At 36.8% G+C, this 16,614-nt stretch overlaps 1 protein-coding gene across 2 annotated transcripts; it reads right to left on the reverse strand.

Moving 5' to 3' along the window:
* Positions 1–12,492: 12,492 nt before the first annotated feature.
* Positions 12,493–15,356, reverse strand: LOC120077050 (heat stress transcription factor A-7a-like). 2 transcript variants are annotated; one of them, XM_039030890.1, is made up of 5 exons: positions 15,082–15,356; positions 14,579–14,895; positions 13,458–14,293; positions 12,854–12,907; positions 12,493–12,763 (listed from the first exon to the last, which is right to left on the reverse strand). In XM_039030890.1, the coding sequence occupies exons 2-3, from the start codon at positions 14,882–14,884 to the stop codon at positions 13,544–13,546; spliced, it is 1,056 nt and encodes a 351-aa protein (XP_038886818.1). In that variant the 5' UTR covers positions 14,885–14,895; positions 15,082–15,356; the 3' UTR covers positions 12,493–12,763; positions 12,854–12,907; positions 13,458–13,543. The 2 variants fall into 2 exon arrangements, with proteins under 2 accessions (XP_038886818.1, XP_038886817.1); XM_039030889.1 differs by having other exon boundaries at positions 12,854–13,042.
* Positions 15,357–16,614: the final 1,258 nt, after the last annotated feature.

A 16,614-nucleotide genomic window follows, 5' to 3' on the forward strand; every position in this document is an offset into this window, starting at 1 on the left:
GCAAAAATCACAGCCAGGAGTTCTTTTTCAGAGGTGGTATAATTTATTTGAGCAGGGTTTAGAGTTTTACTCGCATATGCGATGAGGTGCAAAGTAGTTTTCTTCTTTTGCAATAATGCAGCCCCTATCGCATACCCACTTGCATCGCACATGATTTCAATTGGCATTGTCCAATCCGGTGCAATTAGTACGGGCGTGGTAATCAGTGCATCTTTTCATACTCTGAATGCGTTAAGGCAGTTGTTGTCAAACTCAAATTTCCTGTCCGCCTCTAACAACGCACTCAATGGTCGTGCAATTTTAGAAAAGTCCTTGACGAATCGTCTATAGAATCCAGCGTGCCCCAAGAAGCGTTGCACAGCCTTCACGCTGATTGGAGGTGGGGGGTTTTCAATTGCTTCAATCTTTGCTTTGACCACCTCCAACCCTTCCCGGGAGATTTTATGTCCCAACACTATACCCTCTTTTACCATGAGGTGACATTTTTTTCCAATTGAGCCATCCAGTGATGGTTCTTTACGGTATTAATTCATTGTTCTCATTTGAGACTACCGTCATTTCGCCCTTCTTCAGCACACATTGCACGGGGCTGACCCACGTGCTGTCTGCAATGGGATAGATAATGCCCGCATCCAGCCATTTGATAATTTCTTTCTTTCTGACCTCTTTCATCGCAGGGTTGAGTCTGCGTTGATTTTCAATTGTTTCTTTGTGGTCGTCCTCAAGACGAATGTGGTGCATGCAGTATGCAAGGCTAATTCCTCTAATGTCAGCAAACATCCATCCAATTGCTCGCATATGTTTCTTGAGAATGCTCATCAACACATTCTCTTGATCTTCGTTGAGTGCAGAGGAAATTATCACTGCCAGCTTCTCATTCTGCCCTAGAAATGCGTACTTCAAATGGGTTGGTAGAGTTTTTAATTCAAGAGTTGGTGGTTCCACAAGGGAAGGTTGCGTTGTTTTTCTTTCTTCCGTCGGCTCTACTTCTTGCGTTGCGATCATCTCTTCTTCCTTGTTTGTTTTTTTTGCGATCGCATTGCAGGCAACAATGGATGCGATGGCATCCTCTTCTTCACACTCTTCATCAGACTTTTCTTCTTCAATCAAATTCAGGTCATCGTCAGAATCTTGTAGGTCTTCCTCATCCGGGAATTTCATGGCACGGATTATGTTAAATTTGAGTTTCTGTTCGTTTATGCTCAAAGTGATTTCTCCCTTGTGCACATCAATTTGAGCACGACCCGTTGATAGGAAAGGCCGCCCCAAAATGGTGGGCACATCTTTGTCAGCCCCATAGTCTAGGATGATGAAGTCAGCTGGCAAAATAAATTTATCAATCGTGATCAGCACATATTTCACCTTACCTTCTGGATGAACCAGAGACCTATCAACCAATTGGAGAGTCATTGATGTGGGCACGATTTGCCCCACATTTAATTGTCTAAAAATTGACAGTAGCATCAAATTTATGTTGGCCCCCAAGTCACACAAGGCTTGCCCAATATAGAGTCCTCCTATAGAGCAACGAATAGTAAAGCTCCCAGGATCGCTCATCTTCGGTGGGATAATGGATTTGAAACTTTGTGCCACAGTGGAAAACTTTCCAGTGCCTCTTTTCTTAGTTACCATATCCTTCAGAAACTTGGCATAGGCAGACATTTCCTCAATCGCTTCACTAAAAGGAATGTTAACATGTAATTGCTTTAACATAGATAAGAAGCGGTGATACTGTACCTCTACATTTCTCTTCTTTCTTAGCCTCCGAGGGAAAGGTGGTAACTAAACTTTCACGGTTCCCGTTTCATTTGACTTTGAGGTCGACGCAACCTCAGGTTCCACTGCTTCATTTTCTGTTTCTTCTTCTTGTGTTACCACAATCTCAAGCTCAGTTACGATGGAAGTTATTCTACTATGCTCCTTCTTTTCCCTCTCCACAGCCCTCCAACTGCGCAATGTTACAACCTGACATTACTCCTTACCTAATCCCCCTGGGTTGCGTGGAAGTTCGGTAGAGCTTGGCAATGCCCCTTGCAGTCTACTTTTCAGCTCACTCGCAATCTGGCCCATTTGCAATTCGAGGTTGCGGATGGACATAGCCTGACTTTGGAGCACTGTCTCGTTTTTTTCTATATATTGCTTCAACAAGCTCTCCAAAGAAGAAGATTGTGTTGGTTGTTGTGAGCTACTTGCTTGATTGCTCTGTTGACCATTGTTGCGTTGGAAGAATCCTGGTGGCCCTTCTTTTTACGCCACAGATTGAAAATTTTATTGTTGATTCTTCCAAGCGAAATTGGGGTGGTTTCTCCATCCGAGGTTGTAAGTGTTTGAAAAGGGGTTATTCTTTACAAAATATACACACTGTGGTTTTACGGGCAATCTTCCATCGCATGCCCATCACCAAAAGTCGTACACTTTATGGTGTTTTGACTGATTGCGTTGATTTGCCCACCTTGTGGTGTTGGGCTACTGATCGCCATTCCTTGAATCAAATTCATCATTGCGATCATTTGGTTTTGTAATAAAACAAGAGCACCATTATTTGCGTCAGAATTTTTAAGTCTCAATCTCCGGTCACTCTCCCTCCAGTTTTCATGGTTCTTGAAGATGCGGTCCAGAATATTCTTCGCCTCATCATAAGTTTTGTCAAGCAGACCACCAGCGGCTGCCGCATTGGCAGCGGGATTCAAACCGTGATAGAAAATTTTCATTTGAAGACAATCTGGTAGCCCATTATGCAAACAATCTCGGACCAACCTTTTAAGCCTCGCCCAGGCATCACTGAGCGATTCGTCCATATCTTGTTCAAAATTTGTGATAAGCTTTCTTCGTCTTGCATTCTCAGTAGGTGGAAAGTACTTTTTCATGAATTTCTCCACTACCTGCTCCCAAGAAGTAATCTCTCCTGGTTCAAGAGAATAAGCCCATTTTCTAGCTTGATCACAGAGAGAAAATGGGAACAACGTTAGTCGAACTTCTTCAGCAGAGATGTTCGGGAACACAAGTATTGCAAATTTCAATAAAACTTCAGAGGTGGGCGTGTGGGTCCTCGCCACGCCTTCCTCCGAATTGACCTGCAGTCTGGATCATCTGCAGCATCATCGGTTTCATCTCGAATCTGCTTCCGTTGAGAGCAGGCCACATGATTCCTTGAGACAAATCATAGAGGTTTGGCGATGCATAGTCCCTAATGGTTCTATTGCGATCATTTGCCAATAGAACCAGATTCGCCATGACATTGTTATCATTTCGTACTCCTTCTCTAGGCTGCTCTGCCATCTCTTCTTTATCGGATTGTGGTTGCTGTTGGCGGTCTCTCAATATTCGTCTAAAAGTCCTCTCAATCTCCAGGTCATAATTTGTCAGAGATTGAGAGTCTTGCAAAGAAATAAAAAAAAATTACCGTTAATAAACTATTTTATCGAAGTCCCCAGCAACGGGGCCAAAAACTTGATGCATTGTTTTATTAAGTGGAATTAAGGATGATATGCGTTGATGGATTTCATTGTGCACTCAAGTTTCCCCAGTGGAATTCAAGTGTAAATTCCTCTGAGTTTCCTAGTAAGTCCAAGGTCGAACACAGGAACTTGTGAAAATAGATTGCGTTGATAATTTTTTATGAAAACTTTGCGGTAATCGGGAAAATAAATAAAGTGTTTGGTTTTTTATTGCGTTGATTAAAAGAAATAACAAATGCGACAGAGTTTGAAAAGAGTTGCTAAATGAGAAATGCGATGAATATGCAGTGAACGGATTGAGAAAGATTTTGGCTAACACTCCCTAGAATGCGTTCATGCTTTGCGATCATGCAATATGCATACAATAGTAAACCACCTCTCGGTGCGAATACCACGGCTTCTAAGGCTAGAACGCATACGATAATTATGCAATAAGTCTACAGGTTTTACACATAAACCTCTATCTCTATTTATGCGATGACAACATGACATTCACACAAATATGCGACCACATAATATCCTTCCCATTCCTGGGATGCATGCGATGCAAGTTGACAAACAGAGCTTATCTCTAAGTCTCTATCTCTTGTTTATGCAAGCCTAATCTTGCTCTTTCGAGTCCAGATTCTAACCTAGCTCTCTTGAGACATTAGGTTCTTTCTTTAGACTCTCTCTCGAGTAACTCTAAAGGGTAATTTGCACAACATAAAACAAGACAATCGCAAGTAATGAACTTCCTAAGTCATGTTAGCTTAGTTCTTCTCAACCCATTCAACTAGTTTAACTACTCATGCATATTAAGAGAGTGAGTAGATGTAGAAATAGGACTTCCATTGAATAGATACGAAGATGAAGTACAAATAACAATGCAAGTATAATAAAGAACCTGGTAGCAATTTCTTGTTGCCATGCATTTACACTGTTTCTACTCGTGCTCTAAATATATTCTCGCTCTTGCGAGAGTCGGCCTGCTCTCTGGCCTTACCCCCCAAGGTTCTCTCTCGAGTTATCCTGGGCGATCTCCGGTGCCACCACTCTTCTCTTGCTCTACCTTAAAAATGAAAGAAAAACTATGAACAGAAGACGGTGAGCTGGTTATATCGTGAACTTGTCAACCGATCAACCCCTTTTCTGAAGAATACACTTGGTATTTATAGAGTATCAATCGTGAAAGGCGGCTTCTCTCTCCCGGCTGTGCAAATGGGACAGCTTTAATTCCTGATTGACGTGTCGAATGATTGTTGCCAATAAAGCTGAATGTACTTTGTGACCGTTATCGACTGTCAACTTAATTGGGATCCGGCTGTCAACTTAATTAGGATCCGACTGTCATCAGCTTTCTGTCCCATCACTCTTAATTGCTGTCTCTTATACACATCTAGATGTGTATAAGAGACAGATGTTGCGTTGACCAAGTTGTGGCGATCCTTCTCGGGCGAATGTTTGCGAGCACGATCAACGCAAAGCCTTGCGGTGAAGTTGCGCTCGACCGATGATTTCCTATGATCACAATCTTGCATTGCGTTAACGCATATTCTGCACAAAAAAATACAAAAATCAATAGTTCTAATGCGCTGAATGCATGCGACCGCAATATTATAGAATTTATGCCTAATGGACGCAGTTTAACATATTTCATCAATGCAATCCAATATTGTTTAAGAACTTAGGACTATGATAACGTGCATTTCTGCCCGTTATCAAGCTACATCTAACTTCTTAAGTACCACTGATTCCTCTAATGAACAATAAGTCATAGTCCTACTAAGACTGAGTCATTTCTTCCAAAGAGAGGGTATGGCCAGTTCAAGACCTGGAACCAGCACTTGAGGGAGCAATTTATATACTTAACCCTGCTTCGGGAAAGGAGAAAATTTCGTCTAGTGTAGCTGAGTTCCCAGCTCCCCAATCAAACAAATCCCTAAAAAGGTAGGCTTATTGAGTTGGAAATTTGCACACTCTCACCCATCTGATCAAAGGACCGTCCCCATAGGCAGGAGTTCCCAACTCATTCAAGATTAAAGTTATGTCACCTATGGTCATTTTAGTGAAATGTAAGTCTCAATTATCAACGGCATTATATAAAGAGACTAATCATCTCATGGTTCGGTCTTATACAAACTTTTTGTATAGAATACCCCCGCTCGCATGTCTCCACATGAATGGCCAGGATCAGGATATTTGTAGCACTTTATAACACTTGTAACATCTACAAAGCGGGTCATATCCATAGTGTCATCAGGATAAGGTATCCTCATTTATCCTTATACTACAGACCACTTAGGTTATTACTTAAAGCATTATCCACTTGTATGTCTCACATACATGCTTAAGTTACATGAAATAATCAAGGATTTTAGTTTATTAGATTTGAGTAAATCCATATAAAATAACATTTATTATATTAATAACAATGTGTGTACAAAATGTTTACAAACTACGAGACCACCAGGAGAATTATGACACCAATTCCAACAATTATATTGAAGAATCTTTTGGCTCTTTAATGGATGTCCATTTGAATTCTCAATAATTCTTCTCATCATTATAGATCCTGGATGACTTAATCGGTCATCCAAATTATAAATATGTCTGGATTCATGAACTTCAAGCTCATTGTTGCATATGTTTGAATTACTCGTATATGAGTATAATATAATCCAGAAAATAAAGCAACCTGAACTTGGCCTAATGCGTACAAGTGACGCTACATGGAAAATAGCATGTCCCCATACAGATGAAGGAAGCTTAGCTCTCATAAGTAATGGTCTTGTAATTAATTGAAAACGTTTTATAAATGATTCTGCTAAATCATTTTGTGTATAAACATGAGCTAGAGGATGTTCAACACTTATCCCAATTGACATACAATAATTATTAAAAGCTTGGGATGTAAATTAACCAACATTATCAAGACGAATGTTCTTAATTGTATAATCAGAAAATTGTGCTCTTAACACAATTATTTGAGCAAATAATCTTACAAATGCAAGATTTCGACTTGATAATAAGCACATGAGTGACCATCTATTGGATGCATCTATTAGTACCATAAAATATCTAAATAGTTCACTTGGTGGGTTAATAGATCCATATATTACCATGAATTCGTTCTAATGATGTAGGTGATTCAGTCCCCACTTTAGTTGGTGATGGTCTAATTATCAATTTTCCTTGAGAGTAAGCATCACATGATAATTCATTGTATTGAAGAATCTTCTGGCTCTTCAATGGATATCTATTTGAATTCTCAATAATTCTTCTCATTATTATAGATCCTAGATGATCAATTGGTCATGTAAAATTGTAAATATGTCTGGATTCATGAATTTCAGGTTCATTGTTGCATATGTTTCAATTATGCATATATAAGTATAATATAATCCAGAAGATAAAGCAGATAACTCTTCCAATATACGTTTTTCATTTAAGACAGTGGATATAATAAATAGATATGCCACATTATTCTTACTATCAGTCTCAATATGATAACCATTGCAACATATATCTTTAAAACTTAGAAGATTTCTCTTTGATTGACTAGAGAACAACGCATTGTCAATTGTAAATTTTATTCCTTTAGGAAAAATAATATTTTCTTTTCCAAAACCCTCAATCAAGTTTGCAGAACCTGATATTGTATTTACTTTTGCTTTCAGCATTGTCAATTTGGAAAAACATTTTTTATTTGTAAGTATTGTATGTGTAGTTGTACTATCTGCCAAATATAGATCTTCTTTGCTCATTTTTTAAATATCTAACATATGAAAATGATCCAGGTTTCTTCATTAAAAAAAACAATACTTAAAATATATAAAAGTTGCTAAAAAAAACATGAAGATAGATAAAAAGAAACAACAACATTAAGTCTAGATATTCTCAAAGTTAAAAGAAACACTTGATGTTTCATCAACTGTGCCAATCTTCTCTTCAGGAGATTCAAATAAGTCTACCACATCCAAATTTGTCATGTGAGATGGGTCAAATATGTCATTATCTTGATAAGCAAAATTTGCTTCCACATTTTTCTCTTTTTTCTTCAGAGAGGCTTGATAAAGGTCAGCTAAGTGTTTTGACATACGATAGGTATGTGACCAATGCCCAGTCATTCCACATCGGAAGCATTTATTTTCAACACTCTTTGAACTTTTATATTGTGGAGCTTTTCCTTTATGATCATCATTTGTGCGGTTCTGTTAAAATTTAAATGATTAGAACGACCACCATGAAAGTAATAATTATTTCTTCCTCTGCCACGGTCACGACCTCGACCGCGACCATGACCTAGACCATGATTATTATTAAAATTCACAACATTCACTTCAGGGAATTGTGTCATTTCGGTTGGTCGAGATCCATGATTTTTCATCAATAACTCGTTATTTTGTTTGACCACAAAAAAACATGAAAGTAATTCATAATACCATTAAAAACATTCTCTCAATATTGCTGCTGCAGGAGCATATTTGAGACATGAAATATAGAAAATGTCACACCCCGCTCCAGATTACCCTCTTAACCTGGATAGAGTGGTGACTGCAGTAGTTATCAATCCTTTTGCTGGTTACTGCTTATCTAACCTGTTAAATTTGCTCAAACCCTGAATACGTATATTTTATCAATATACTAAACAAATTAACTCAGAACTTAACTCATTTACATTATAGGGTTTCATAGCATTGTTCATACATGAATATTACAACTTAGTGAGCCCCATCTAGAATACTAGTCCCTATCTGACAGACACATGTGTACTAACTAATACAGGTCTTCAATTAAGCTTCTTTCAACCTGACTCTTTGAGTGGCAGAGCAGCAGCAGAGAAGTCTTTTGGGAACTGGCCGCTACCTGAAAGGAAAACATTTGAAAACATGAGCTAGAAACCCAATGAGTGACTAACATTTAAAGCATAACGTTAATACATAAATTTGATGATAAAACTGAAAGCTTTAACTAAAAACATAACTTGGCAACTATTATTCATGTCAATATCAACATTATATAACACTATTTTATGCTTTGTTGAACTATGCATTAGTCTATTAGTCTAGAGTGGCCCTCTTGCTCACTCTTTAACATTCTTTACTGCATTACTACTTAACTAGGAAGGAACCCTTTTGTTCTCTTCCTAAAGACATAATTTGCAACCTTAGTTGAGAAAGAACCTTTAGTAAGTGTGGAGTGATCTCAATACTACCAATAACAACTTTTTTTACATTCATGTGATTCTAGTTTAAGTACCGTCATACCTTAGGTACTATTGCTCATATACCTTCTCCGTGTCCTTTAGTATCGAGCTGCTTGGATACCTTCTCCGTGTCCTTCAGTATTGAGCTATTCAAATCTAAGATTAAGCTTCAGTAACTTCTCATCTAGTCCTTCAGTACTGAGCTATTCAGATCTAAGACTGAGCTTCAGTACCTTCTCATCTAGTCCTTCAATACTAAGCTACTCATACTGAACTTGCATATTCTTATCTCTTAATGACTTAGTTTACTAACGCATCCTCTTGTTCATTGAAAAACATAGCATAAACATAACATTAATGTGAGATGCGTTGCCTGGTAACTATTTGAGAATAGTTGTCATAAATAGCTTTCAGTAAACATGCATTGCTAGACATTCATAAGCATTAACAATTTACTTTAAACATTTAAAGCATTTAAAGTCACTCACAGCTCGTCGGGGCTCTTAATGGATTATATGCCTCTCCTAGCTCCTCTTGGCCACTTCTAGCGAGTTTTGTCACTTCCTAGCGAGATTTGCGACTTCCCAGCGAGATTTAGCGCAAAACCAGTGAGATTTTTCTCCTTAACGAGACCCACCTCTTCCTTATCTCGCTCTCGCTCTCGCTCACTATGGTGAGCTGCCTGCTTAATCTTCCTAAGCAGCTGCCTGCTTACGCACCGATTTCCTGTTTCAAAGTCAAAAATTCATAACTCAAAATCCAAAAAACTTTTTAAGAAACTTCCTTCTATATACTTGTTTAGAATTGAGTTAGCTTTCTTATCTTAAAATCCAGCCCCAAATTCCTTGTAATTTGGATTGGATCTTCCAATCTTCACTTTGAGCCCTGATTAATCTGAGAATCTATCCTTTCTGCAAATTCTTCACTTTCTATTCTGCTCCCCATGAGATCTTTCTCCAAAAAAAACCCTCAAAATCTAGGTTCTCCTAGCTTTCAAATGGCACTAATATCACTTAATTTTCTCAAGTCGTTTGCGAAAATCAAGCTTCTGAAGTTCCTCTTCTTTTTATACTTCCTGCCGCCTCCCATGTTCAATGGTCAAACCGCCACCTCATCCAGCACTTAGTGCTTACGGCCAATTCCAATTAGTGAGTTTCTTCAATTAATTTGTTTTTCTTTCCCTTCCTTCATAACCCACGTTAGGCCTTCGCCTCATAGCATAACTTTAGCATGCATCGAGTTTCAACGCCTTGCGCACATCGCATACTCCATCATCTAGCGCCCAACGCTTATCGTCTAGTGCCCAACGCCTATCGTCTAGCGTCCAATGCCTATCGTCTAGCACTTGTCGTGCAGCTCATTGTCTAGCGCTGATGCCGATCGTGCAGTCCCGCTTACGCTATCTTTTAGCGCGATCCTTCGCATCGTCTAGCACCGGGCTTTACCGTTGATCGCCTACCGCATCGTTGAGCTCCACGCAATTACTACACGATCGCCTACTGCATCGCTTAGCTCTCCGCACATTTACTATACGATCGCCCAGCACCTCCTACACGATCGCCTACCTCATCGTGTAGTATCGTTCACTTACTAGACGATCGCATACCCAATTGTATAGCGTCGCTCATCTACTACACGATCGTCCAGCGCCTTTGCTCGCATACACTTGAAGTTGCTGCAAGCCTTATCAATGCATCATGCCTTTCAATCCATGCATTCATCCTTAGTACCAACGCATAGTTTATCCTTGCCTTCAACACTTAACCTCTACAAGCCTTGGTTGCTACACACACAACCCCATGCGTCCACACTTCTCCATCAACGTATGCCTATACTTTGCTTCCATACTTAGCCAATTTTCACTTGTTATATTATCTAAAACTCACCCTTGACTAAGTATTTCTAACACTTAGAATTTCCTTCCTCCATCAGCCTACTTTCTTTACCTTCTTTCATAATTTTACTTAACATGCTTGTTACTCACTTATGTAGGAAAAATAGAGTACGGGGTTTACAGAAAATGTCTTCTCTATCGCATCAATAATTTTCTCTCCGCATAATAATAATTTCGAACTGATTTTAAATAATGTGGAGTTGTAATCACTTACTGATTTGAAATCTTGTAACCTCAAGTGCATCCACTCATAACGAGCTTTAGGAAGAATAACTGTTTTTTTATGATCATACCTCTCTTTTAAAATTTTCCACAAGATACGGGGATATTTTATTATAAGATATTCCATTTTTAATCCCCTCGTGGAGATATGAAGAAGGAAAATCGTAGCTTTGTCTTGATTGGATTTCATATTTCCTCCTTTAATTGTTTCTCCCAAGTTCATAGTATCTAGGTGAACTTCGATATTGAGTACCCATGACAAATAACTCTTGTCATTAATGTCAAGGGCTGCGAATTCTAATTTTGTTAGATTTGTCATGGCAACACTATCACAAAATATTGTACTTGTGTTAGAAATTTAATAGGTATTGAATATGCAAAATAACATAAAATTTATTAATTATAACAAAGAGGGAAAAACCGATATATCTTTAGGACCTACCTTTAGTGGGGAAAACGACAAAAACTCGTGCCGATAACGTGTTGTGAAATTGAGGAGCACAACGAGAACACAAATATAGAGAAAGTATAATATAATAATATTAAATATATAAAATAAAATAACTAAAAACATAAAATGACTAAAATTATAAATTTGGATAATATGTAAATTAGTAGAATTTTTAAATGGAATTCTCGTTAGTGTATATGTCATTTTAGGATCAACCAAATGTCACTATTTATAGGTAAAGTGACAAGTAGAATGTGGGACACTAAACATAAATAATTACAAGGCACATGAACAACATGAAATGTGATTGGCTTTAGGACACTAAGCAATGAACATCTATTTTTTATTATAGTATTCATAATATTTTATCATTTATAGTTTTTTTCTTTCTTTCATTTAGAGCTTTTTTTTTAATTCTCATTACATATTTTTCTATTGTTGTATACTATATAATTTATATTTGTTGTTATTTTTCTCTCTTTGTAGTCCATAATCTCAATCCTCTCTTTACCTCTTGTGTCTCTCTTTCTCTTTAACTTGTTTAACCTTTTTATTTTGAAATTTTAATTTACTTTTAATAATATATTAAAAATACACACTTTTTAGGAAAATAGTGATGGTAAATTAGACCGATTTTACTCTTGAACCAAATCGATCATACTTGATTATAAACTAGACCATTTATTCATTGATTGTATACTCTTGAACTAAATATTCAGTTCATGATTATTTTTTGGTTTTGCTATTATCCATTCTTCCATTACCAATCATATTTAGCTTCCAATTATTGATTTATATGTTTAAAGTCCTATTTTATTACTTGCACAAGTTTGTTCTAAAATTTCACAATATTTTTATAAATTTCCATGATATCCGTGATTTTTCTCGGAATATCCATTAAATATCCGTAAGTCTAAGTTATCGATATTTACATCAATAATGATATTTTCGTGCTTGGTCGTTACCCTCATGTTGGGCCACCAAGTAATTCTACTACTTCTTTTGTTCAATTTTTGAACCATTTGTCGATTATGTAATATTTTAAAATCAACATTTAATTTAATTTTATACAATTAGCAAACAAAAAAACAGATTAAATTTAAACAACAAATTCATCTAAATCAAATTTTAGAAATCTCAATGTCACTAAACAAACTCATGTTTAATGTAAATCTGCATATGATTTACTAAGTAAAATCAAATCTCACAATGATTTTTCTTTTAATATATAAATATGGACATCATAAGACAATTAAAAAAAAAAGAAGGAAAAAAAAAGTAATGGGACGACCAATGATACCATTTGCTTATGATTGTAAGGCAGTGAAAGGAATAGAGAAATATCTGGGATTTTTTTAAGTGGCATGACAATGAAAACTCAATTTCAACACCGACCATTTCAAAGCAACTCTCACAAATAGACAACACAAACAAACAAAGAATCAGACACCGACCCACACTTTTAACTACCAACTGCTTAAAGAGAAAAAAACCAACTTGGGCCGGGCCCCCCCCATTTTGGCTTCTTCTTCTGCAACTTTCCTTCATTCCTGGTCACAAATACTCTTCTTTTTATTCGTACAAAACTTACCCAAAAAAAAAAAAATTATTACTGTAATTGATTGTGAAAGAGAACACACCTTCATCCAAATTCATCTTGTGGCTATCAATGTCCCCTCTCCAACTAAATTTACCTGCAACTTAATAAAGCCAGGAGAAAAAATAAGGGGGGAGATTTGTCGTGGGAAAATGAAAGACAAATAGAGAGAGACAAAAGAGAGGAAAAGACAGTTTCCCTTTTAGTATTGTGCTTGCCAAGATTTCCCATCCTGTTAATTCCAGACAAATCAGAAAGAGAGTAATGGTTTTTGGTGGAGTATTTGATTGAATATCACTAAGGCTCTTTTGGTAACCATTTCATTTTTGGGTATTGGTTTTTGAAAATTAAGCTTATTTCCATTCATTTTCTTATCATGGTTTGTATCAATCTTAAGTAGAAGAGTTGCATTCTTAGCCAAATTCCAAATTCCAAAAATAAGTTTTTAAAAACTACTTTTTTTAGTTTTCAAATTTTGAATTGGTTTATGAAAACATAGGTAAAAAGTAGATGTCAAAGCAAGAGATGTAGAGGTGGAAGGAGTTTTTATAGGCTTAATTTTCAAAAACCAAAAACACAAAACGAAATGGTTACCAAACGAGAAGTTCTAATTGGAAGGTGAGAAACAAAAACAGTATTTCTCTTACCTAGAAGAAATGGAGATCTGAAAATTTCTTTGAACCAAAGTGCAAAAATGGCTATGCAGATTTGTGTTTTCCAGCTACCTTACATTTTAGGGGATTGAACCTAAATAACCGAAGCGATCGCTTAAGGCTTTCACTACGGCGTTGTTGGTGTCGTCGTCGTCTTCTTCTATTCTTCCACTGAAAAACTCTTCCCAAAATCCCTCATCCAGCTCTGTATCTCCACTCTCTGGAGCTTGCATCTCTTCTTTTACTTCGGTTTCTTTCTTAACTGTCTTGCCTAATCCTTGCATTTCCAAAGCAAGTGCTTCTAATTCAGATACTTCATATCCACAAAATTCTATTGGCTCAATCTTAATGGGGTTTGAGATGCCCTCTTCACTGCCTCTGGAACTGTTCGGTCCTTGGTCAATAGGCCTCCTCCTCTTCTTTGTTGCAGCTTCTTCAAGGCCTCTTTTCTTCTTCTGTTGGATTAGTTGGTGAATGAAGTCTGGATTCTGCATTGCTCTTGCCAAGAATTTCATCATCTGTCGTTGTTTCATCTCTGTCCCTTGCAGCTTTTGTTCCATTGCTTGTATGTAAGCTCTTGTGTTCTGCTGCTCACGCCTTAGCTTAACTAGTTCCATCATCACCACTTGCTTGTCCCGTTTCAATCGGTCGAGTTCGACATCGAGCCCGAATCGACCAATTTCGACACAAGCACTGGGTTCTTGTTCTGGAGGCAAAGAGTCAGAGGTTGGTGGTTTTCTTCTCCTAATAGTTCTAAGAAGATGCTTTTGGCCTCTTAAGAATCCTTCATTTGCAAACTCCCATCTCTCTGGATTAATCTTCCTAAAACCCTGGAAGCATAATTCCTATTCAAAAATCCCCACCCGAACTAAAGGAACTCTAAAACAGAATTCACAAAACTAGAGAAACCACACAACAGTTTGAATACACAAAAACACTAATCATCATCTATCACAAACTTTAGACCTAAAGGGAACTTAAATAATTCATTCTATAACTTAGATTTGCTTACCATATATCACAAACTTTAGACCTAAAGGAACTTACACCGTTCATTCTATAACTTAAATTTACTCGAACTTAGAAGCAAATATTAAAGACATTTCGAAACTTACATAAGTGTTGAGCTGCCGGATGAAGCTTGAGAAATTGTTGTGCTTGAAGAATCGAGGAAGCAAATTAGCAGAGAAGGCCTTGGGATCCCATACAATGAAGCTGATGCCTCCCCTGCCCCAAGAGATAATGTGATCGGTAATTGGATCATCCACCATATCAAATGTCTTGATCAGAAATGGCGGTGGACCAACGTCGTAAAGACCCTCCATCGGCTGCGGCGGCGTCAACGGTAAGCCATAACCGCCGCCTACCTCCGGCGAGCTTGGCCCCGCATCCTCCTCCTTCACTGGGTATTGAGGATTCATCGATACAAGAACTGGAAAAAAAAAAAAAAGAAGAAGAAGAAGAAGAAGAAGAAGAAAATGGGGGTCCGATTAATACAACATTCAAGCCAAGAATCTCACAGTATGATTGAAGAACCCCAGAAAGAGAAATTGGGGGAAAATTAGAAAATGGGTTAGGTGGGTAGAACTGAAATTAGAGGGAGAGGAGGAAAACTTACACGATTATGCAGAATGGTGTACGAAAATGGGGAGAGTGATCAGAGGCAATAACTAAAATGGCAGCGAAATTGAAAAGAATCCAATAGAGAATCGAGAGGTTTTATGGTGAGGAAATGACAGAAAAAGCCAAGGTGATGATTGCGAGAGGACAAACGCGGTTTCAATTCTTCATCAAAAAATTTAAAACGTCTGTTCGCATCAATAAAAGAGAGAAAAAAAAAATCTCTTTTTGAGGGGCGGTTATTCTTTCGCGGTTTCGTTTCCTTCTTTCAAACGATTTTTTGGAGCTCGTCTTTAAATTAGGTGCACGACTTTCTAAAAGCAATTTTGATACGCCCTTTGTCTTCTTTTCTCTGCATACCTTCTTAGAAAAAAAAATATATAAATAAATATATTTTTTATATTTTTTAATCATGTGTCAACTTATCATTAAACATTTGAGTGAGTTATACAAAGATAGGTACATCTTAGTAAGAATTTTTCTAGTACTACAGAAGTACTATACTTTCTTTCACATAATAAATTTGTCCATAAATATTTATAGACCCCACATTTATATTAGTGGATCCTATTTTATCTTTAAAATCATATTTAAGATAATATAAAAAATTGTCCATACCATCGTAGTATAGAAAGTTTTCCCTACCTCGGAATATATCCAAGTATTTTTCAATACTACCTTTTTCCACGGTCTAAAGTTCTGTTCAATAATTACTGAAAGATATTTTTGGTGCATCTCTGCACCCAACCCACCAAGTATCCAACAACTATATATCTGTCTCTTATACACATCTAGATGTGTATAAGAGACAGTATATATATATATATATACTGAAATGGTATCGAAGCTTATGAGTCTCATACAAAAATTTGATAAGAAAAAAAGTGATTAGACCCAATAAAGATGAACTCAAAGCTTGAGGGGAACCGATCTACACATAGAGAAAGATTCAACTGTCATTTCAACTACATTTTGGAAGCTCAAATGGAAGTCTCGGTAAATAAACCCCCAATCAAATTAAAATCTTCCAAAGTATGAGAACATACAACTTGTCTCTAAAGTTTTTTTACTATGGGCAAAAACCCAATCATTTACGACAAAAAAAAATTGAAAGAAAACATGCATAAATTTCAAAAACATAAAACCAAAAACAAGATATTTAGGTCCTGTTTGGTAACCATTTGATTTTTTGTTTTTGTTTTTTAAAACTAAGACTATTTCATTCCACATTTTTACAATGATTTACATTTTTCTTAGGTACAATTGTAGAATTCTTAGCCAAATTCCAAAAACAAAAACAATTTTTCCAAAGCTATTTTTTTTAGTTCTCAAATTTTGGTTTGGTTTTTTAAATTATCGATGAAAATAGATAAGAAATTAAGAAATCTGGAGGTTTAAGTATTGTCCATAGACTTAATTTTCAAACACAAAATGGTTATCAAACAAGATTTTATCAAATGAAGAACCAAAATATTTTTTGAAAAATGTTCTTGAGGACTTAAAAATCCAATTCAAATTTTTGTAGGCCTAA

Source organism: Benincasa hispida, chromosome 5, assembly GCF_009727055.1.
Source record: "Benincasa hispida cultivar B227 chromosome 5, ASM972705v1, whole genome shotgun sequence".
NCBI lineage: Eukaryota > Viridiplantae > Streptophyta > Magnoliopsida > Cucurbitales > Cucurbitaceae > Benincasa > Benincasa hispida.

What these genes read in the sequence shown, in the direction of transcription:
- LOC120077050 (XM_039030890.1), bottom strand. Translation starts at nt 14,884, where the DNA reads ATGAATCCTCAATACCCAGTGAAGGAGGAGGATGCGGGGCCAAGCTCG. An exon ending in TCCGGCAGCTCAACACTTAT is followed by an intron (nt 14,294 to 14,578) that starts GTAAGTTTCGAA and finishes TTATGCTTCCAG; the next exon opens with GGTTTTAGGAAGATTAATCC.